This window comes from Carcharodon carcharias, chromosome 8, assembly GCF_017639515.1.
Source record: "Carcharodon carcharias isolate sCarCar2 chromosome 8, sCarCar2.pri, whole genome shotgun sequence".
Lineage (NCBI taxonomy): Eukaryota > Metazoa > Chordata > Chondrichthyes > Lamniformes > Lamnidae > Carcharodon > Carcharodon carcharias.
Genome location: NC_054474.1, coordinates 85,618,646 through 85,641,241, shown reverse-complemented (window position 1 = coordinate 85,641,241; position 22,596 = coordinate 85,618,646). Strand labels below are relative to the sequence as shown.

The 22,596-nt window shown below is 43.1% G+C and overlaps 1 protein-coding gene across 2 annotated transcripts in view; it reads right to left on the bottom strand.

Annotated features, from left to right (window-relative positions):
• Nucleotides 1-22,596, bottom strand: part of LOC121280945 (slit homolog 3 protein-like) — a 738,609-nt gene that overhangs the window by 645,762 nt on the left and 70,251 nt on the right. For both annotated transcript variants that reach the window (XM_041193415.1, XM_041193416.1), the window contains one exon: nucleotides 15,483-15,554. In XM_041193415.1, coding sequence (XP_041049349.1) covers nucleotides 15,483-15,554 — 72 coding nt within the window. The remainder of the gene's footprint in view (nucleotides 1-15,482; nucleotides 15,555-22,596) is intronic.

Sequence of the window (22,596 nt, the reverse complement as noted above, 5' to 3'; positions counted from 1 at the left end):
GTATGAGATGAAGATCCACTTAAAGGCGGAACATCTCCATGAGAGTGTTGGTGGGCCAGAGCGATCAATTCGATTAGAGATCTGTCTTCCATTTATGCTTCAGATGCAGGTGGAGCCTGGCTTTAATCATTGGCAATTATTAATCAACTTCCTTCCTGTCAAATAAATAAGCAGCTTGCTTCAAAATCATTTCATTATTGGGATATTAGTTTTGCTGAATTTACATTGAAAGAACAAGCTGTTTCGAGCTCCAGGACATGGAATGACTATTTGAAGATATGAGGCCCTTCCTCAACCTCAATGGATAAATGTCTGGCTGAATATGGGAACAAATATCTATTCTATTGACTCCTTGGTGCAACTCCAGGTGTTCACTTTACATTTTTCCAGTGCTCATCACATAAAGAGAAATCTGTCTTTACAGAGGGGATGCTAAGCAGGAAGGAGAGGGAAGAAACAGGAACCCAAGAGGGACATCAAAGAGGAGTCACATTTGGCCTTTCGTTCCTGTGCCAGAAAGATTGTCCACCCTGGGACTCTATCTCTGGAACAGCGCAGGGTCTTAATTAATACTGGACTTTAAGACTTAAGACAAATTAAAAGATCTTTTGGGCACAGGATTCAAAGTTAAAGAAAGATGATCTTTGGCTTAGAAGGTGATATATCCGTGAAATGGATAACCAATGAGGTTGGCTGTAAAGGAAAGAAAACCATAGCAGCTCTTAAGAGCAGACAGAAAGATTTCCAGTTAGTAAAGAGGATTCAGGACCATTAGTTCTACCGTCACAGTAAGGAACATGATGGGAGTTTTGGATAGGTTGGCAAGAGGACGAATGGTTTTCTCTTGTTCAAATAAAACTCTGTTAAGCTAAAAAACCTTACTGCCTGATCTGGAATTAATAAGTGAGGTTGTGTCCCAACAATCTGCAGTTGGAGCCCATTTAAGGTGATGCATGATTTATAATATATTTTCTGAGCGGCCCATTTGCACATTGTAGTATGGGGGTTAGTTCTAACTAGGCTGTGTTTGCTGCCAAAGCCACGCATGTGCAGTTCCAGTGTTTCACCACCATGTTTACTGTTTTACAGGGTCGCACCCTGAATCTATGTAAATAGAAACTAACATAAACTTTGACTGCACCTGGATGCATCCCCAGTTCTGAAGGGATAGGGACATCCCTCTGGATTTGTGGGAGAAAAATCATCAGGTGACACAGTGTACAGAAATCACTGGGAATTCTTACCATTTCAATCCCATCACAGATAGACAAAAGTTTCTAAACCTACAGTGGGCGAGGGGGCGGGGGCAAGTTGGGTGGTGGTGGGCATGGGGCTGCGGGGGGGACCTACAGTGTTTAACTCGGTGGGACTGATACATTTAGATGTTCTATTCATGGTTATTCCCTCCAGGTTGTTTGTGATTACACTGTAACTCCTTTTGAAAACATTTTTCCTTTTCAAACTTCAAATTGAATTTGATCATACTATGAACGCTCATATTTAAATGTTAGATTATGAACCAAGAGTGTGCCAATTACTCAATATTATGGCCCAGTTTGTACCAGAATTACATCCTGTGTGTAATCAAGACATTAACAGCTTTCTGACTAAGCAGAGTGACAAATGCGCGAACCAATGCACATGCGCAGATGGCTATTTTGCGTTGGCAGGAGACACAGTGTTCTAACTATGTAATTTGCTAATGAGACAGTGTACATCATCACAGGAAGTGATGCAATGGCACATGATCTTGCTCTCTCTTGTTGAATCTCATGGCAAGATGAAGCTACAGTAAGTTGTTTCTTCATAAAGTTAATGTTTTCCTTCCCTCAGCAGACACAAAATATTCTGTGTTAGCACAACGAGACCAGGGATACACAGCATTCTGTGTCATACCCTGTTGGCAGGTAGAGCATCTCACAATTAAAAAGAGGAGAGAAGGAAAATAAAATGACAGCAAGACAATATCAACAATTCATCTGCAATTAGAAAAAAAACTTTCCATCAACAAAGTAGAAAGCTATTCATTTGGGATTCTCAATGCTGTAACCCAGCAGTGAAATCTTTCAATCACCAGGCAAGCGTGTAACAAGGATTGTTTGGTAAGTTGTTCTGCAGTGCGCGCATCCACACACACGCACACACAAACAGAAATTACACTCCCAGGCTTTGAACTAAGATTGATTCTGCAAATTAGACTTCATGAGGATACAGCAAAGCCAAACAAATAAATGGGGCTTTTTCCTTCCACCCCCCTCGCTCGTTTATGTCCGCACCACAAGTTGCAAGGCAGCACAAATCTGATACAAAAACAGAATTACCTGGAAAAACTCAGCAGGTCTGGCAGCATCGGCGGAGAAGAAAAGAGTTGACGTTTCGAGTCCTCATGACCCTTCGACAGAACTAGGGTCATGAGGACTCGAAACGTCAACTCTTTTCTTCTCCGCCGATGCTGCCAGACCTGCTGAGTTTTTCCAGGTAATTCTGTTTTTGTTTTGGATTTCCAGCATCCGCAGTTTTTTTGTTCTTAGCACAAATCTGATAATGTGCTTCCTCGGGCAAACCACTGAGAAACTACCCGAAATAATTTACTTGTCAGTTTGCGGCCTCATTCCAGAATTTCGTCAGCAATGGCATAAGCGGAAAATGTGCAGACTGGGAAACGGATTAAAAACAGCCTACAAGTCGGTTTGCATTTCAAAGCCATAGAAACCCCTTATACACTTAGAAATGTAATTACCCTCCGCTTCCTACTGCTGTTAGCACAATTTCAACAATGACTTGGGAGCACGCAGACTACATCAGGGTGTCGAAACAATCTTGGCTGATAAGGGACAAGATTGCAGACTGGGTCAGACAAGCGAACGGCCAACCCTCAATTCCACTTCATCCTGCTTGCGTCCTTATTGAGGTTCCCTTATTTTTAGAAAAACAGGGTGGGAACATGGATACACGACAGGGAATCCCCAGGCCGACCAACTGACAAGGTCAATCAATGGTCACATCACTCCAAGAAAGGTTGCTGAGATACTCAGGGAATCTTGGCAGTCATTTTTCTTCACTGGGCCTGAGGCAGCAGAAATGTAGCTAATTAAAACAGTGATAGATTGAACCCTGGAGTTTTACAGTTGGACTACAACAGGAACAGAGGGATGGAAAATGCTCTCCAGACAGCTGTATCCATAGGAAAGTTTATTTGCTGGTTAAAGCAAAAGTGGATTGAAAGCATTTGGAAAGTTATGAGATAAAACCAAGCCACCATGACCATAATGAATCCCCTGGAACTATTTCCATGGTACCTCTGCATAATTTTGCATGTATTGAGTCCATTTGTAAAGTTAGGTAATGGGCTCCCCATCAATGGGATGAAATTCAGTGGTAGCACGAGTGCAAAATAGGCAGTAGCAGAGCAGCCACCCATTGTACACCTCAACTGATTCAATGACAAGGAAAATCGTGCAGGATGTACAATGGATGACTGACGTACTACCAACCATTGTGTGGTCCCTTTCTAGTTGAGTTTCATTCCCACCCCAGTGAGATCAACCAGTGAGTGGCTGAGTCATACGGGAGGTCTCAGGCTTCCTACAGTCAGCCTTATCTCAGGTGGTAGAATTCTCACCTCAAAGTCGGAGCTTCTGTGTTCAAGCCCCACTCTAGAGACTTCAACCCATAATCTAGACTGTAACTCAGAAGGATGCTCCATCTGTCTTCTCAAGTGGATGCAAAAGCTCCATGGAATTACTCTAAGAAGAACTGGAGAGTTGTCCCCGACATCCTGACATTTAAACTCTCAAGCAAACTTACTGGAACAAATTATTTGGTCAATATCACATTGCCCTTTGTGAGAGCTTGCTGTATGCAAGTTGCAATGTTTCCAACATTACAACAGTGGCTACACATCAACAAGTATTTCACTGGCTGTAAAGCACTTTGGGATGACCCAAGGTCTTGATAGTCTTTCTTTCTTTTCCCTTCCTAGTATGTGCTGAATTACTGATTGTAGCTGGGGTGGGATTAAGTGTCAAATGGTCTAAGATGTTTTGAATTAGGGAGTGGAAAATTAGCAAGGACTCCCAACCCTGAACCATCCACCCTCGGCCCTGGAAAGTTATGTGGATGTCAGGTGAGGGCAGGACCTGGCCACTCCCCACAACTGGACAGGAAAACAGAGGAATTCGTGACCATCAAAATATGTCCCAGCTAGAAGCAGGTATTTCCACTAAAGGAGAAGGGAGAATAGACAAAGCTATTGCCAGTACTACAGAGCAGGATAGGTGCTTCCCTGGGCCATGTGAGGCCTTGGAGGCATTCCTTCCCCTCTCCCCTCACCCCCACAACATGATCAAGGGTCTCTCCAGATGGGAATCCAATACTCCTTTGGAACAAGCAACCTTGTGCAAAGGTTCACTTATTTCTGGAGAGGAGGAAGTAATGTAATTCAAACATCTTGAAGAAAAGTGGAAGCAGACTCAAAGCTTTGACACAGGCCGCACAGTGATCCAGCAGTGTGTGCCCCGCTGTTAATAGAAGCTTGTTATGCTGCATCAAGTGGCATGCATTACCAAGGGTCAGGACTGTATTTCTAAAATTCAGCCTCACAACTTCCAAAAGCATGAGTTGATTGCTGCGGTTTTCACCAGGGCTGATTTCTTAACTCTTAACAGCCCCAGTGAATTGCCCCTCTCTTCATCTCACCCCATCTGCACTCCAAACTGCTGGGCACCATGTAGCAGTCCCCAGATTAGCAAAGTTCCAGCACTCATGACGGCTTGTTAGCTCATTCTTGGTGGTGAAGCCACAATAAAGTGGGTATGGACACTACAGGCTACATGCTGATGCAACTGCTGCTATTTCTTACAAATGCACTTGAAGCTAAACACATACTTCTCCTCAAACAGTGTCAGATGAAAAGTCACTGAGCACAAATGGCCGGGCTTATAGCACAAGGGCCTCACATCAGTCATGGAACCATGACGACACACATGCCTGCCAGCTCCCTTAGGGAGACTACTTTTCTCCTCTTGTGTCCCAGTTCCCTTAGGTCATGCCAGGTGTGTTGGAGGCAAATTTAAAATTTCTAGCATTCCTCTAAAATGTTACTTCCAACCCTCTTCCACTCATTGGTACAGACAAGGTCCGACGTGCTTCTCTGCAATAATTTTAATTTCCATATTCAAATGGTATATTCTGGTTATTTTAAGACACTTTTCTGACTTCACAGTTAATGAGATGTTGAATCTCAAAGAGTTACAGCAAAGATAAATTACATTTGGGATCTCCAAATTCAACAAGCAAGCCAGACAATCATTTTTTAAAAAGCTGTTTCGATAGTAAGTTCGCACCCACTGCACCCGAACCATGCCATTTCACAAAGATGCTCTTACCCTCTCTTGCAGAGACCATCTTCATTACAAGCTCTCCTCCAGGTTCACCAAGGCAATCTTCTATTCCAGTGCTTCTACATACTCTGTCCATATGCACCCCAGTTCACACAGACACATCTCCCTCCCATATCTATACGTGGTTCACAAGGGTTCTCTCACCCTCCTCGAGTTCTCATTGGTAACTCTTTCCCTGCCCGACATTCCCTTGGGAATAACAGAAACTGTCCTTCCTCGTATCCTGCCCATCCCAGTTCACAGAGGCATTCCCCCACCTTCTCATAGATTGCTCCCTGTCCATGATGTTTTCAGCATTGTCAATCACTGCTTCAGTTTTCAACTGCTGGTGCTGCTTTGCTCCAGGAGCTGACTCTGTGCATGTTATTCTATAGGTGGGATTCCCAATCTAGGGGGAAAAAATTCTGCTGCGCCATCTGGAACTCCTACTCATAGCAGTGACACATTAGGAGCTGAAACCAGGACCATCAGGGAAAGAAATACCGGGGGCAGAAAAACAGTCAGCCAGACCTTTAGGGACAACACAAGCTTGCGCGGCAGCTGATTTTCCACCCCAAGGCTGGGACCAGACCCCAGCAGCCAGGAGTGATTTTGGGTTTGGGTGGGCAGGGTTGGCCCAGCCGATCTCAACAGAAAATTTACTTGAGGGGTCGGGGGGAAGTATTCCTGCTCCTCCTGGCCCACAGGCAGTGCTCCAAAAACCACTTCCTTGTAGGATCTAGCTGCTCCCCCTCACCCACCATTTTTGTTGGCGGGTTTCTTGAGCCCATGCAAACCATGCCAGCCTATTAAATTCAAAAGACGGCCAAATCCTGAGGAATGGAGCCTCATTTACATATTATAATGGTGGACCTGTATCTTGAGAGCCGAGTGCTGGGGCGGCTGAAACCCACTGTGGCTGAACTGGAAGTTCAGAGTGCTTTGGAATCGTGTTTGGCATATTTGCCGTGGCAGTGACATAGTACCATTATCACTGGACTAGTATTCCAGAGACCCAGGGTAATTCTCTGGGGATCCAGGTTTGAATCCCACCACAGCAGATGGTGAAATTTGAATCCAATAAAAATCTGGAATTAAAAGTCTGATGATGACCACAAAACTATTGCCAACTGTCGTAAAAATCCATCTCGTTCACTGGTGTCCTTTAGGGAAGGAAATCTATTGTCCTTACCTGGTCTGGCCTACATGTGACTTCAGAACCACAGCAATGTGGTTGACTCTAAAAATGCCCTCTGAACAAGGGCAATTAGGGATGGGCAATAAATGCAGGCCTAGCCAGTGATGCCCACATCCCATGGGCAAATAAAAAAAACTCTCCCCTTGACCAATGTTGCCTCTAATTTTTCTTTGTTTTGCACAGCCTGTTTATTGCAGTCACTTTAGGATTGCTCCATGACCATGTACACGTGCATTTGAAGTAAATGTTACATGTTGTTCGGCCTGTTTGTTCCACTGGGGGGGTACTTTCCGGATTGCTGTGCAGCTGTACAGCTTAGCGGGAACATTGTCTCTGGCCTACGTTGGTCTGTTGTTGGGAGGGATGTTATAATTCCACCCAAACAGCGCACATTTTAGAGAATAGGCTATACACTTGCTGATGGTCTTGTCACACTGCTGTCTCGCAGGCAGAGCACTTAAAAGAAAACAGCCAGTGGTCTAGAAATGAAGGTTCCTTAATTTGGCTGTATGTCTTCTCCGCTAGCATTCCTTCAAATGTCTCGCTGCCTAATCTCCTCTTTTTCAGCTCTCTTATTGTAGGCTTCTTCGATCCTTCTCTTCCCCACAATAGCTAGGTGGATACTTTGAGTATGACTTACTCCCTCCATCTATACAGCACCAAAAGATTTATCCCCCACCTTGTGTAGTATAGTCTCACTTTTGATGTTGAGCGGAGACCTGTCAGTCTGGGCATCATCTGGTGCCAGGGAACCCCTTTGAGATTACAAATGCATCAAGGAGCAAATCCACAGAAACACCCTCAATTCAACACCCCGGATCAGCCTGAATAGTGAACATGAGCCTTCCAATTCCAGAAATGGCAGTCGTTGCTCAGCGATCTACCTGGACTAATGATTTGTGCCCTGGAGTTGCTTTAGTTTGATAAGCTCAAATGTTTTCGTGCAGAAGATCAAGGATTTTTACATCATTTTTGTACTGGGAGAGGGGTCAATATTTATGTTGAAAATAATCCCGCACTCCCCACTCTTCACCATTAATAAGAATTCTTTGGCAGAACCTTATAAAATTGGCAAAGCCTTATAAAATAAGCCCATATTACATGTTCACATAAAACTAACATCAAGACAAATTGGTAATTTGACACTGGATTTCTCATTGCAACAAATTTCAACGCACTATCTACTTTAGACAGCATGTGACACAGGCCTTGGCTTTAGCTCAGGATGTGACTTGGGTGTGCTGAGCACAGGAAGAGTGTATGTCAATCACTGCATGAGGCCTAAGCCATTTTAAGCCCTGGGTCTTATGCTGAAAGTCTGACTCATGCCCGAGCCTGGCAGGAACATAAAGGAGGCAGTGTGTAAGAGAATCGGGACCAGGGGTGGGGGTCCTGAGGGGATTGCAGGCAGGGAGAGGGGAAGACAGGATCATGAAAAGCCCAAGGTTTCCTTGTGGAGGCCGCAGGAGTACACCTGCTGGTTGCACTGCCAGTTGCTGCTGCAATTTGGAGATAAGATTGCAGCGATGATTAAATATTAACGAGACCTTGCCTGTCTGCTGTGGGAGGCCTGTATGCTGATGAAAACTCGTGAAGTAAAAGGGGGCAATGGCGAATGCATTAGGAAAACAGTGTTAAGAGACAGCTGCATTCCCCCCGCTGACCCCGCCCCCACCACCACCTCCGTGCCCCTGCCACCACCCTCACCAGTAGGCAGGGATAAAGCTGAGCCTGCATGTTGACAAATAGGAAACCTGCCCCTACCACCCTTGTTCAATTCAGAAACTGATTTTCTTAAGCATCAACACATTCAAAACACTTGGAGACTATTTAAAAGAAAAAATTACAACAACTTGGCTACAAGATTAGAAAGCTTCTCAACAAACCACTCTGTCTTGATCATTAAAGAGTGAATAAATCCTGTTGGCTAAGCTTTCTTTTCAAAATCATTGTCTTGAATTTGTGTCAATCTCTGCTGAGTCAATAATTGTGAAACACCTCAGCAAATGACCCCCTGGAGGTACCAACCTTAATGCAGCCTCCCGAGAAAAGAAATAGTAATAGGAGCTCTGACTTGGACCATGGCTGCACAATCGAATGGTTTGTGGGCAACCTTTTAATAAATAAACAAGCCAAGTCCCGAATTTTTGCAAGTAAAATAACTGCTCCCATCTCCTGCACCATGAAAACACTGAGAAAGGAAGTAGATGTCAGAATGCAAACCAAATGCTGCCCTGTCAACAAACCCTTAACTATTCCAGGATTCCAAGCAATCACTGAACTCACATTTTAGGTGATTAATCAAATGAAGGCCTAGAGGTCTGGTTAGAGTAAATTATCCAGTAAAAGGGTAATGATATCCAGGGATTCAATACCCAAGAGATGAGATTTCTAGGGCGGCCTATCAATTGAATTTATTCTGACACAATGATATAGATGGGGTTCAGCAATCTTTAATTTTTAACAGATCCAGATGGTAAAAGATGATTGGACTATCCAATCCTTTGGAGGTTTAGTTTTTTTTTGCTTAAAAACAGAAAGGTGGAATAAGGCTCGGAAAATGAGCAAAGTGATGCCTGAATTCAGATTAGAAGCAGATTGTTCCCGACAGCCGCACAGCTTTGCCTTCAAACACTGTGCTGACAAGCAAGCCTCAGAATGAAAGATGGAGTCTCAACTTGAGGCTTTTGTGGCCTCCTTTTGGGAGATGTTTTCTCAATCTATCAACTTAGTAAAATTCTTTTGAAGTTCCTTACTAAAGAATTTTCAAAAAACATACGCATGGTCGTAACAAATGACAAAGGGGCGGTGGGGGAAGAGGCTGTGGCAGATCAATAACCATCATAATTCATGAAATGAAGCTAATCACAATTTCATAAGGGTGTCATGCAAAGGCACATGACAAGAGGTGCTAGATTGTCTTGCTCCTTTGAGAACACCAGCCCTTCAAACTATGCCACTGACATGCTATAGAAATATTACCTGCATTTGATGCCATCGGATCTCCTGTCGGGTAATTATAACCACTAATTCTTTGGATTGTTATTATACTTTTCAAGATGAGGGATAAAATTTCTCCCCCCTCCCCACCCCATTTGTACATCCAGTCATACATATTCCGCTTGGGAAAGTACCCCATAAAATTGCTTAAATTATTCTTGATCTAATAGCACACAGAAGGGAAATGTGGTATGAGTATGTTAAATGCTTCTATGTGAAGTTCACTAATTGGAAGATATACCCCATATATCAACATCAAGCACTGCCAGGTTAGTTCCCTTTACCCAGCTTTCACTTTAAAACTGAGGGTAGCAATCCCAGCTGCACTAGCTCCATTTCCTAAACCACCAAGCCTCATGGGTTTTCTGAAAGTGACTGTCAATTCTTAGCAAGTTATGGGTGTATTTTTTTGTTGTGGGCTCACACTGAACGGGGGCTCAGGATCAGCAGCTTATTTCACTTCAAACTCTGGCTGGCAAATTTCATTACATCGTTCCATTGTACATTAGGTAGCTGAACAAGAGATGACTGTAACAGGGCAGCTGTTTCAAAAATAAACAAGGAAAGAGACAGAGGTAGTCACTGGGAATATTGGCAGAAATGACGGCCGAGGGCCGAATTTTCGCTCCTGAGATGGGAGCAAAGAGTTGGAAAAATTCTTGACTCCGCAAACCCAACTCAGGAGGAAGTGCCCTGGATGATCTGACTTTTGTTCTGGGGGTGGTGGGGAGGTGCTAACTGGAGTCGGGCCCACCACCCTTGCAAAGAGTTAAGAGCTAGCTACAGGGGCTGCTGGTTGCCAAGGTGAGGGCCAGTTAAAAGGCCTGTCTCAGTGTTCCAGACTTCATTCCAGTTACAATAAAGCTCAATAAAACCAAAAACAGCTGTTACCCCTCACACCCCTTCACCTCCCCCATACATTCCCCATGCCCCATCCACGTTAAATTATGCCACTTCATACTCCCCATTCAACACCACTCCCCCATGGTCCCTCATGCCCTCCATGCCAACCTATGCCCCTCTACACAACTTCCATGGCCAGTCATGCTCTCCATGCTACCTCATGCTCCCCAAACCCCATGATCCTTTATAGCCCCTATGCCAACTTTGTGCCAACTCATGCCAACCCATACCCACACCATACTTTTCCCTTACATCTTCAATGCCGATTCACCCAGTATTTACCATGGACAGATCTCAGGAGCCATGGTGAGATGCAATAAATTAAGGTACTAAGTGTATATTGTAGAGATCACTTTTTAAAAAAAAACTCATACATAGAAATCCATTCAATACATTTAAATTCCCTCAAGTACTTAATCCTTTATCAAAACAAATATTTGTATTCATAGCCCCACACCAAAGACAGCTAATGTCTTGAGAAGCACTTGGAGCTGTCAATCAAACTGTGATCTTACAGCACAGCAACCAACCCCCCCAACCCCCACTGTGCTGATGATAGGCTATGGGAGTAGTCAAGCAGCACTAACCCTATGATGATAACCCTCAGGCTTATGCCAAAAGGCAGCTTGTGAAATTGCAAGTCTAGTCACATCAAGCCTTTTTTTTTCCAAAAAATTAAAAGGCTGGGGGATTTAAATGACTTTACAGGTTGACCGTCCCACTGAGCTTATCCACTTTTTATGCCCATTCATGTCTTCTCTTAACAATCCTAAAGGGCACTTTACCTCTTAAAAAGGGCATCTGACCTCTCCTACAGGGATGTGTGGGCCTCTTTAAAATGGCACCATACCTCTCCAAATAACTCTGGCATCCTGAGGGTTACATTGACCAGAAACTTAACTGGACCATCCATATATAAACTGTCGCTACAAGAACTAGTCAGAGGCTGGGAATTATGTGGTGAGTAACTCTCCTTCTGCACCACCCCCTCTCACTCCTCCCCCATAGCCTATCCACCATCTACAAAACACAAGTCAGGAGTGTGATGGAATACTCTCCACTTGCCTGGATGGATGCTGCTCCTACAATGTTCAAGAAGCTCAACATCCTCCAGGACAATTCACCCTGCTTGATTGGCACCCATCCAACAATATTGAGCACCCTACCACCTCACCCCAATACCACCCCCACCCCCTCCACACCCCGCTATACTAATGCACAGTGGCAGCAAGGTGTACCACCTGCAAGATGCACTACAGCAAGAGTCCTTTGACAGCATGCTCTAAACTTGTGACCTCTACCTCCTAGAGCAACAAGGGCAGTAGGCACATGGAAATACCACTACCTAAATCATTTCCTCCAACTCAGAAACCATGTTTCCTCCAACTCACGCACCACCCTGACTTGGAACCATATTGCCATTCCTTCACTCTTTCTAATTCAAATTCCTCCCTAACAGCACTCTGGCTGTACCTACGCCACATGGACTGCAGCGGTTCAAGAAGGCAGCTCACCACCATCTTCTCAAGTGCAATTAAGGATGGGCAATAAATGCAGGCCTAGCCAATGATGCTCACATCTCATGAATTAATTTTAAAATATCCATTGTTCTGGTAAAAAAGGACAACGTGATCAGATAGACCAGTGTGCATTGTCACGGACCAGGAAAAACAAACTATTGAAAACTACTAACTAGCTTTTAAGATTGTTAGTTTCTTTCACACTTACACCCATTAATAGGATAAGTCAATTTTATGAAGCCGTGGTCCTAATGCTGAGTTTCAAGTGATGGGAATGTGTCAGGAATTTGCCAAGAGAGGTCTACGGGCCCTACATAAATTTCCATTCCTTAAAATTAGTTGAGGGGGAAATCGCATTGGGTATGCTGACTTCTGTTTCAGAATCTCCAATATGTACCCCAATTTTGAGAAGCCTTGAACCCAATGATAAAACTTATCCCTACAGTTTCAACCTGGATAATATAAACAGCATAGGAACTGAGAGATGACCAGATATTTGCAACTCGGTATCCTGTAACCAGGAGTAATGTTGAGATCACAAGGTGACCCTCTCCACCATGTTATATTAACACATGGCATAGTAAACAATGAGAGGATGGAAGAAAGTAAACTAACTCCTGATGTTAGGAAGTATGTGATGCACATATCTTTCTGGTTCAGTGAAGCACTCTCTATATCCTATGCCAGCAGTGAAATTGCCTGCAGTTCCCTCAGTTACACACCAAGGTGAAAGGGCTCCTACATCACTGCAAATATCCATCAGTACTACCTCTCTAAAACATTTTGCCACTAGTATCAGACATCAAAACAGTTATCTAGTGGTTTACAAATTTTGATGACGCGGACAGCCTTCTTGATTGACGAGCATTTATCAAAACCGATGGCAAGGTTGGGTGCAGCAGAATGCTTGAGTTTTGCTATTTGTTTCTAATTTTAAAAAATTAATTAGATAGATAGAAATTGATGTTCAATACTCCACATTAGAAGGCACAGAAACAATGGGAACAAACTGACTTTTGTTTATTTTGATGGGCTGTTTACGTTTTCAAAAATGCATGAGCAGTAGTCTTAAAAATGTAGAAGTAGTGGCCTGTAAAACCATTTCTGGCCCAAGAAGTCAGTCAAGCAATGTGTTGCTAGATCGCTACCAATGTCAGAATATATCCAATCACAGGGAATTGGGAGAGAACAGGTCAGGATGAGTGAACTTTCCCCTCTCCCTGTCAAAGAGCTTCCCAGTACTTCCCTCTCACTAGTCTCTGAGATCAATCAGAACAGATTGGATGTCAACTGAGAGGATAGCGAATGTTTCTGAAAGCATTTTTTCAATTTGTTTAAAGCCTAGAACATCAACAATGGGAGAAAATATTCACACCCACATTATGTCTTACTTTAAAAAAATTCAGAACAAAATAATTAAAAACAAAATTTATTGGGCAAACTTTGGGTTTACAGGGTAATAAAATGCCAGAATCTTTACAGATTGTTCAATCAGAAAATGGACTCGTTGGAAGTGTGTGAATTTTCCCCTTGAGTTATTATCTGCCCGCCCTTTTATTTTTTCACTCCAATCCCTGGATCAAACAGCAACTGCAGCCAAGTAGATGCATGGCTGGCCTGACAGGCTTCTTCCACCAGCTACCAGGAGGGTTGCAAGAGGGGCCAGGTAGTAACTCATGCTCTAGGTTTTATTTTTTGCTATGGAGTAACTTGGGCCTCTGCTTGGCATCTTGCGACCATACTAGAAGTGCAACCAAGTTAACAGTGGGGAAAAATTGCAAGCACAGAGTTATATGCTATTGTCCCAGCTTTCTGCTCTAAAAAGCAATTGAGCCATCAATGATAACAACATTTGTAAAGATTTTCTCTGTTCAGTGTTTCTTTTCAATTGCAACTTCCGTTTACAGAGCACCTTTAATGCCGAAAAACATCTCAAAGCACTTCACAGGAGCGTCATCAAAGAAATGGGCACCAATAAGCCAAAAGAGGATATATTAGGAGGAGTGATGATAAACTTGTTCTAGGAATACTGGACTTGCACACTAAATTTACCATGTTCCCACACATTTAACAGCGTTGGAAATAATCTTTCCCTTTCTGTCAGCATCAGTGATGAAATGGCCTTACCCCAACTTCTGCACCATCAAGAATCATAAACATTTGTGACTAATCACCTGACCTGACTGCAAAATCAGGAAAAACAAGGACACAGAGGGATGAGTAACAAATGCACATTTTTTAAATAAAAAAAAGCTTGGCCATTCTACAATATTAGCACATGAAAGAATTTGTAACAATGGAATTTGCATGAAACTGCTGATTAGGTAAATCATTTGACACTTCTGTGATAATTAAAGGTCCATTTTAAAGATAGTCATGGAAAACAGGAACCAAACAGCTGTTCTGGTGAAACCCACTACCCTGTCTAACCAGGTTTGACTCTGCCAAGAAGTAAAGCCATTGACAACATACCAGCCAATAAAAGTCCACTCCAATATAACAGTTGAAATCTACATTAGTATATAAATCAGTAAAACAAAATCGCAGCCCTTCTGAGGGCTTAAACACATACAATTTTCTTGCAGGGAAGCTGCAGTTACTCAACCCAAAAATATCTGAGCCAAATGATTGTCACTTGCCAAATAATAATCCTAAAATAGGCACTCATAATTATTCCAGTCTTGAGTTAAAAATACTTAAACTGGTAAAGAATAAAGGGAGAAAATAATAAATCTGTGAAACATAAGAAAAGTTTGTTTAGCCTAGCTCAGTAAATGCCATCATTTATTGAAACACATCTTAATTGTTCCCAAAATGCTCGCTCCCAAGCATGCAGCAGGGCATTGTTTGAGAGGACGGTAGATTTTGTATTTAACGCATCAATGCACCTTTACACACAGCGTAGCAAAATCTTGACAAAGTTCTGTTAAAAAAAATCCAAGTTACTATCCTGAACTTTTTGGAAACATTCTGATTGACACAATAGCTCAACGATTTCTTGATTGGCCAATGAGTCAAACCATTTGAATAAGCACAATTGGGGTGGGAACTGAGATGGCAGATCAATCAACTCTCACAAACAAGGCATTGATTGATCTGTTGAGCAAAAAACATTGTAGACATTTTATCTTTCACTGCACAGCCAATTGTACAAGTTAAGTATTGCTGAAAAAAGAGATGTCTAAACAGTTAACTGTCAGTCACCAACACTGGTATATTCTCTATGGCAACACCACTTGCCAACCAATCAACACTCTCTTCTCATACAGTATAAATTGATGTTTTCCTCTAATATTGGTATTCTTGTGAAGTGTCCTGATGAGTGCAAGGAAAAAAAAGCTTAAACATATATCTTTTCTTTAGCAATACTCAGGTTCTGTACTACTAAATGGCTATTTGTAAGTTAAATTAACTCAAAAGGACAATTTGCTTTAAAAGTTGGGTGTAGAACACAAATAAAATAATCTTTTGGTTACTCACAGTCGGGAGAGTTTTGGGGTACCCTGGAAGAGCAGCTCAGGAAGGACCTGAAGTTTATTCCTGTTGAGTCGCCTGATAAGAAAATGTAGAACAAAAGTGATCAAACACACAGGTGATATATGCAGACCTAGTGTAGGACCAGTACAATTCCTGGTCACTTCATATTCAAAACGCTGAACTTCCCAAACTGCTCCAATAATATGTTTATCTGACTGATTTGTAGCAACCCAGTGCTGCAGTGCATTCCATATTGTGATAAAGTCACAGCTCAACTGGTGGTGCATACAGTATATTACAGCAAAACCATATAAGCTTACAAGCTAATGCATTACCATCAATCCAAACAGGCTTACCTTACATTGTGTAACACCCTGAACTGCACAAGATGTAGTGTACTGTACACTGCAGTTTGTCCTTTATTTATGTGCAGTACAAACTTCACACACCATTAAGTGTACATACCCTGTCCTTAGTGATCAGTTATTTGGAATGGGGTGGCGAGTGTTCGGTATTGTTGGTTCAAGGAAAATCTTTGGCATCCATTTAACTAGTGAATGGGAAGCTCGAATTTTAACTCAGGGAATTTTTGGGGAGGGTAGGAATGTCCTGTGGAGAGTTCACGAGACCCAGCCATTTTATCCGGGTTTCATATAAATAGCGCTGAACAGTTTCATGCTTGCTAGGAATTACATCAATGTTGGTGAGAAATTAGGTTGAGAGCCGTACATTATCTGAGAGCCAAGGTACCAGTTCCCTGTTTGTTAACGTCGGGGAAAGTGGGAAAATTGTTACCCACAGATGTTGGTGCTAAGAGGGAAGAAGGGAGGTTGGGGAGGCCGAAGGATTCCTTGCGGTGCTCAAGGGAGATCTGCTTCCCTTTCTAGCCCACAAGGAATCCTCACTTTGTTTTGACACACTTGCTGTTTTGACACACTCAGTGCCTTCCACCAGATACTATAGCACATTGAGCGGGCAGCCCTCCAGCACTTGAATTTGCCTGTTTCAAAAAATACAGTGTGGAGACACTTCAAAAACTCAGTGCAACCCACTCACCACCATTTTAGGAAACAATCGTTGGGTTAAGATTGAAATTCACACTTTGGTTACACACCTCATCAAAAGGAAAGTGGCTAGACCAAAACACCATTCCCTCAGCACTACCTTGGAGTGCAGGGTTTTGGGTTTTGGGCCAGGATTCTGATGTCAGGGTCAAAGATGTGCCACCAGTGTACGTTGTGGGAGACAGTCACCCAATAGTGATTCTGCCTGAATTAGTGCCCAGATGGCAGGCTCATCATCCAATTAAGGATGGCAGGTGGGCTCTCAAAATTGGAGGGCCAATAGCAGGCCCTCTAGCAAGAAGGAGCTGTAGCTTACCATTGCAGGTAAAGGTGCAGGAGGGGACCTCCATCATTAGGTGCCATCTCAACAACTTCTAGTGGCCACAGCTGTTGGGAAATCCTTCCTCAGGGTGGCCTGAAGTAACAGCTGTGACCAGTGAGCATTTGGAACCGGGGTGGGTGTGGCCTTAATGTTTTGCTCGACTGTTTCCTCCCATCACATCACTCCTCTCCTTCCTACCCCAACACCTCTAGGAGGCTGTCTCCAGGCATCTGCCATGCACCAACGTGGTGGATGGACTTGCAGGCCAAGTGGAAAATTCCAGTCAGCCTCTGATAATTGGCCCATAACTTACCTCAATACACTCATCCCGATTTGGCCTCCAGGAAAGTGGCTCAGAGGTGGAATGGGGCCGGCAAACTGGCACACCGACTGGTGGTGCGCAATTGTGTGCCCGCGCACATCTGTTTCCACCCCCATTGGCCTGGGAAAATCCTGCTCAGATTGTCAGCCTAGAAGGCTTCACTGTGCAAGGCTTGAAACCACAACCTTCTATTGTGATGAGACTAATACCTGCCGAGCCTTGCTAACAGATGTTGAACTCCCACAAGGTCACAGTTTAGTATATTCTGCATCATAAAATACACTAACCATACATGTTCACACTATAGCTGGATTAACATCAGTAGGGATACAATCAGCAGCATAGGGTGCTGACAGGAAGGTGTTACCGAGCCTGATGGTGTGAGGCAGCTGGATTATCAGGGGCAGAAACTGACCCACACAGCACTTTTGATTCTATCTCTACTGATGTTAATCTATTAGCTCCTGCACATTGTCAAGCCAAGTAAAGGCCCAAAACCCTACTCAATGATGTCAATGTTATTTAACTGGCAAAAAGTATTCAACAAGTTGACAGAAAAGCTCACAGTTGCAATAATCATTCTTTTCAACTGTGAAAAGGTGTACTGACAGTGAGAATCCTATAAATGAATCACTGCAGACTGTGCTTCTGCAGTTGCAGACTGCATTGGGTCACATATTTTAAATTGATCAGATTAGAAAATGTATTTTGAGTTCAATCCCCAGTGCTTGCCCTTGCTAACTTTTTAAAAAGTTGAATACGGTTGGGTTCCTTTTCTGTATCTTCTGATCATAATTCCATCCAAATCAGTTCCAGTTAACTGGTGCTTATGTTAGACGTTTTGGGGATTAAACTGGTTATCCCCCATGAACCAGTTCAGGTGCAATTCCGCACCCATTTTTTGGAATGGGGATAGATGGATTTTGCCTGATGGTGGTGCTGAGATCATTGGGTGCTGTGCAACAATCTGAAAATAGCTGGCTGTGAAACAATGTGGAGGCCAAAGTTTTCAGATGCTGTGCTGGAGGCCTTGTTCAAAGAGGTTGAGTGGAGGAGAGACGCCCTGTAACATTGGAAGGCTGCTGGGGGCCTCCCAGGCACATACTCAGAAGGCAGTGGCAAGAGATAGTGGAACAGGTCAATGCCAGAAGTCTAGCTCCAAGAAATCTTATATTCATGCCACACAAGAACTAGGTATGACCATTTCGAATAAGATAGATTCCAGTGACCAGCACAACATTTTGAGAGGATCTACATTGGTCAGAAGCTTACCTGGAGCAGTCACATAAATACTGAGGCTACAAGAGCTGGTCAGAAGCTGAGAATTTTGCAGTCATCCCCCAAATCCCCAAAGCACCACAAGAGTCAGAAGTGCGATGGAATGCTCCATAGAAAACTCAACACATTCCAGGACAGAGCAGCTCACTTGACTGGCACCTTATCCACCAGCTCAAACATTCATTCCTTCCATCACCGGTGCATCATAGGAGGGGGTGGGGGAGCTGCAGGGGGTGATGATTTCAAGCTGCTGAACATGTGATCAGCTGTACAGAGTTCAGCGAGGGTGTTAGCTGGAGCAGAGCTCCAAAATGGCAACGCTGGCATCAAATCTTTTTTTTCCCCTAAAAACATGCTTCATTCATTGAATTTGTAAAGGTACAATACATAACTGTTCAAATTTGACATTCCGTAAAGCGCAATACAGATCAGTTTCTTTCAATATAGCACTTGAAATGCCTCACTACATTTCGCATTACAGGCTATATTTACAATATACATTCACATTTCATGTCAAACATTCTCTGGCACATACAGCCTGAGGGGTTTTACATGGTTTCCAGTTCCTCGATATGCTATGGCAGGAGGGCCTTAAGCAGTGGCCTTTCGCCATTGAGTTGCATCAAATCAGCATTGTGCTCTGAATGGCATCATGAGCTGACCAATCTGTATACTTCTGGTCGATGTTAGGTGCGTGCACTTTTATCAACATGGCATCCGACAGACTTTGCATCAGGCTTACGCATGCATGTCGGCAACATCATTTTGCTAGCTTAAGGGACCTGTAGTGCCCACTTTCACTCCCATTATCTGTTATGGAAGTTGAGCTGCAGAAAGAAGTTGTCTTCTAACTCTGCTCTCTATAAAGCTGGTGCAAAATATTGGCCTTAACCACATCAAAAGGTTCATCACAGTTTCTGGGAAATCTTTTTCTACGTCTTACAATGCTGCAAACCACTTTGAGCTCAGAGGGCAATGCTGTGCATGCCTCCTGTCACCGTAACAGATCACGGAGTATATTTACACAGAGACAGAGCCCCTTTGAGACCTGGACAGGGAATGGATTTGTTTTTGCTTCAGGCTTCTGTGCACTAATGAGGTGACACGTAATTACACAGAATTGAATCCCGTCTGCTTGCTTGCGTCTGCAGAAGACCAAACTATCAACCTCAACGTCAGCCGAGGAAGGAACGGTTACTGTTAATTAAAGGAATGGTTACATTAAAGTTCATTCATATGTTACAGTGATCTGCAGCTTTACTTTCTCTTTGTAGGTTCTGAAATGCTTATTTCCTCTCACTTTAGGTCTCGCTAGGACACACATCAAAAATGGACAAGAAAATGTGCTGTCTGTTCCTCCAGTGCGCTGCCAGGCCATCACCAATGCTTCACTTTCATCAGCTGCAAGGTGGATAAAAGCAGCATCACATGATTGGCTCCCCAATTTTCATTTTCCTGGAGATTCCAGCTTTCAACTTGTCTCCTCCTCAGGACCTACACCATGACTAGAGCTGTTAGACATCAACTCTGAGGCATTTGTTGATGCTTCAACATACAACAACCCCAGCCCCCGCACAACACCCATGCAAAACCAGAAGGTTCCTTCAAAATTAGAGCACAATATTTAAAAGTTACATTGTTCCAAGTTAAACTTATTCATATTTGCCTTTGTCTTGCAGCACATTTAATAGAATGAATAGGAAATATTTGTATATTCTGTTGAATATGCGCTCCAGTAACTGTTTGCCAAAAATATTAATCGCTTACTTACAAAATACTGATGCCCAAATATTAATTACTTTTGAGAGATATTTTCCATTCGAGAAAGCAAATGTGACAATACAATCATTTTTAAATTTTAACAACATTGAATAGAAATGGTAATTACTTCAGTCAGGTGGACACGAAGCAGTGAACCTAATGGCTGTGGCCCCGGTCCCTTTGCTCTTTGTGATGGAGCACTGCTATGGGCAACAATTACTGCAATTATATTGTGAGATTGGAGCAAAGGGGGAAAGAAAAGGCAAAGGGAAGTCGGGTGCCATGAGGGGAGTTGGGGGTGGGAGGAACTAGATGGGGGGTGGGGGCAGAGGAGGGAAGGAAAAGGAGTACACCAGGTGGAACTGAGATCTTGAAGGGTGCCAGCATCAAAAGTGAGAATACTATTGTTAAGTGGATACTAGTATTGATTTTCTCCCTCCACCTCTAATTTTAGATTTCCAGTGGGTGAGTTTGTGTCTTGAACTTTGTTCAGCAAACCAGGAGAGAAGCCTGGGCAATCAGAACACACATGAAATAATGTTCATTCTGTGCTTCTTTAAACTGGCTAAATAACAGCCAAGGATGTTAATCCAGTTTCAGAGAGTGGGAAGCTGCAGGAAATTAGATGAAGCAGGAAAACTCAACAGGCCAGCTGACTGAGACAGTCAAAAGTCTGATTTGTAGATTGATGGCATCCAATTACTAAATGATTTACCCTCATACTTTTAATTATCAAAGCAAGTTTTAAACTCTGTCTGTATGTGTAACTTATATTGAAAATTATAGTTCAATCAGTCAACAACACTGAACCAGTGAGTTGAACAAATTGCTTGTTGAACAGACAATCTGCAAAAAGAATTCAACAGCTCCACTGAATTAGCTCAAGGTCAATGTGTGAGCTAACTTCTATCTGGTCCTTTTAATTTCCCCCAGTGGACACTGGCCTCTTTATCTTTTCTCTGAAAGCTGGTTAACAAGCCTCGAACAAGGCCTCAACAGGCAACAGGCAGTCCTGCAATTTTGTTCCTCAATGAAAAAAAGGTCAGAATTTAAAGTTGTACCTTTGGGTATGATGTTCAGAACAAATTCCTTAGATGAGGTGATCCAGTACCAACTTACAGTTTGATGGGATTCCACACAGTTGAGCTGAGAGTAAGTGCCAGTCCAGAGAAGGGGAGAATGAACAAGCCTCTTTTGTTGGTAAAAAGTGTGTCAGGTTGTTTAGAGCATTGTCCGATGTGGTTTTGAAAGATGGAGAAAGGTCACAGGTGTAATCCACAGTTGATTTATCCAACCCAGCCAGCAAGGAGAGCAGTACATTTGGCCTATGTCCGTATGTTAGAGAGTTTGACGGGTAATATCAAGCAAGGTTCTTGCTCCTGATTGCAATCCAGAAATCACTGCTAGAAAAAGCAGCATTATGAAAGGTCAGGGTTGGATCAGGCTTAACTGTGACCTATCCCCACCCCAAAACAACTCATCCAATATCCCCAGATCAGCAGCCAGCTGATAGTCACAGAATGTTTATAGTGCAGAAGGAGGCCATTCAGCTCATCAAATCTGCACTGGCTCTCTAGAAGACCCTTCTACCTAGTCTCAAGCGCCTGCCTTATCCTCGTAACCTTGCACATTCTCTCTTTTCAGACGGCAATCCAATTCTCTTTTGAATATCTCGATCGAACTTGCCTCCACCGCTCTCTCAGGAAGTTTGTTCCAGACTCAAACCACCCTCTTGATGAAAAAAAATTTCCTCACATGCTATTATTTCTTTTGCCAATTATTTTGAAACTGTGCTCTCTAGTTTTTGATGCTCTCTTAAGTGGGAACAGTTTCTCACTATTTACCCTGTCCGTACAACTCAGGATCTTGAATACCTCTATCAAGTCTCCTCTCAGCCTTCTTTTTTCCAAGGAAAACAGTCCTAACCTCTCCAATCTATCCTCATAGCTACAGTCCTTTACCTCTGGAATCATTCTTGTGAATCTCCTCTGTACTCTCTCCAAGGCCTTCACATCCTTCCCCAAGCATAGCACCCAGAGTTAGACACAGCTCACAAGTGAAGAAATAGTGAAGTATCGAGGGGTTGCCCATGAAATCCACCGCATTCCTTTCAGTTGCATTTGACTAAAATCATTGCTGTAGTATGTCGCTCTGGTATATCTTTCATACGTGAGTGTTGTCAGTTATTTCAATTTGGGTACCATCACAGCCAAGTCTCACCCTGTTCACAAAGTACACTACGCAGCAATTTGAAATGAAAATGGCCTATTTATTTTTCCCTTCCACAACCCAAGGGCACTAAAATCAGCTGTCGGCCCTCGGGTTGGCCCCTGTCTGACTGAGATCACCTAACTGGGACTTCCCAGTTTT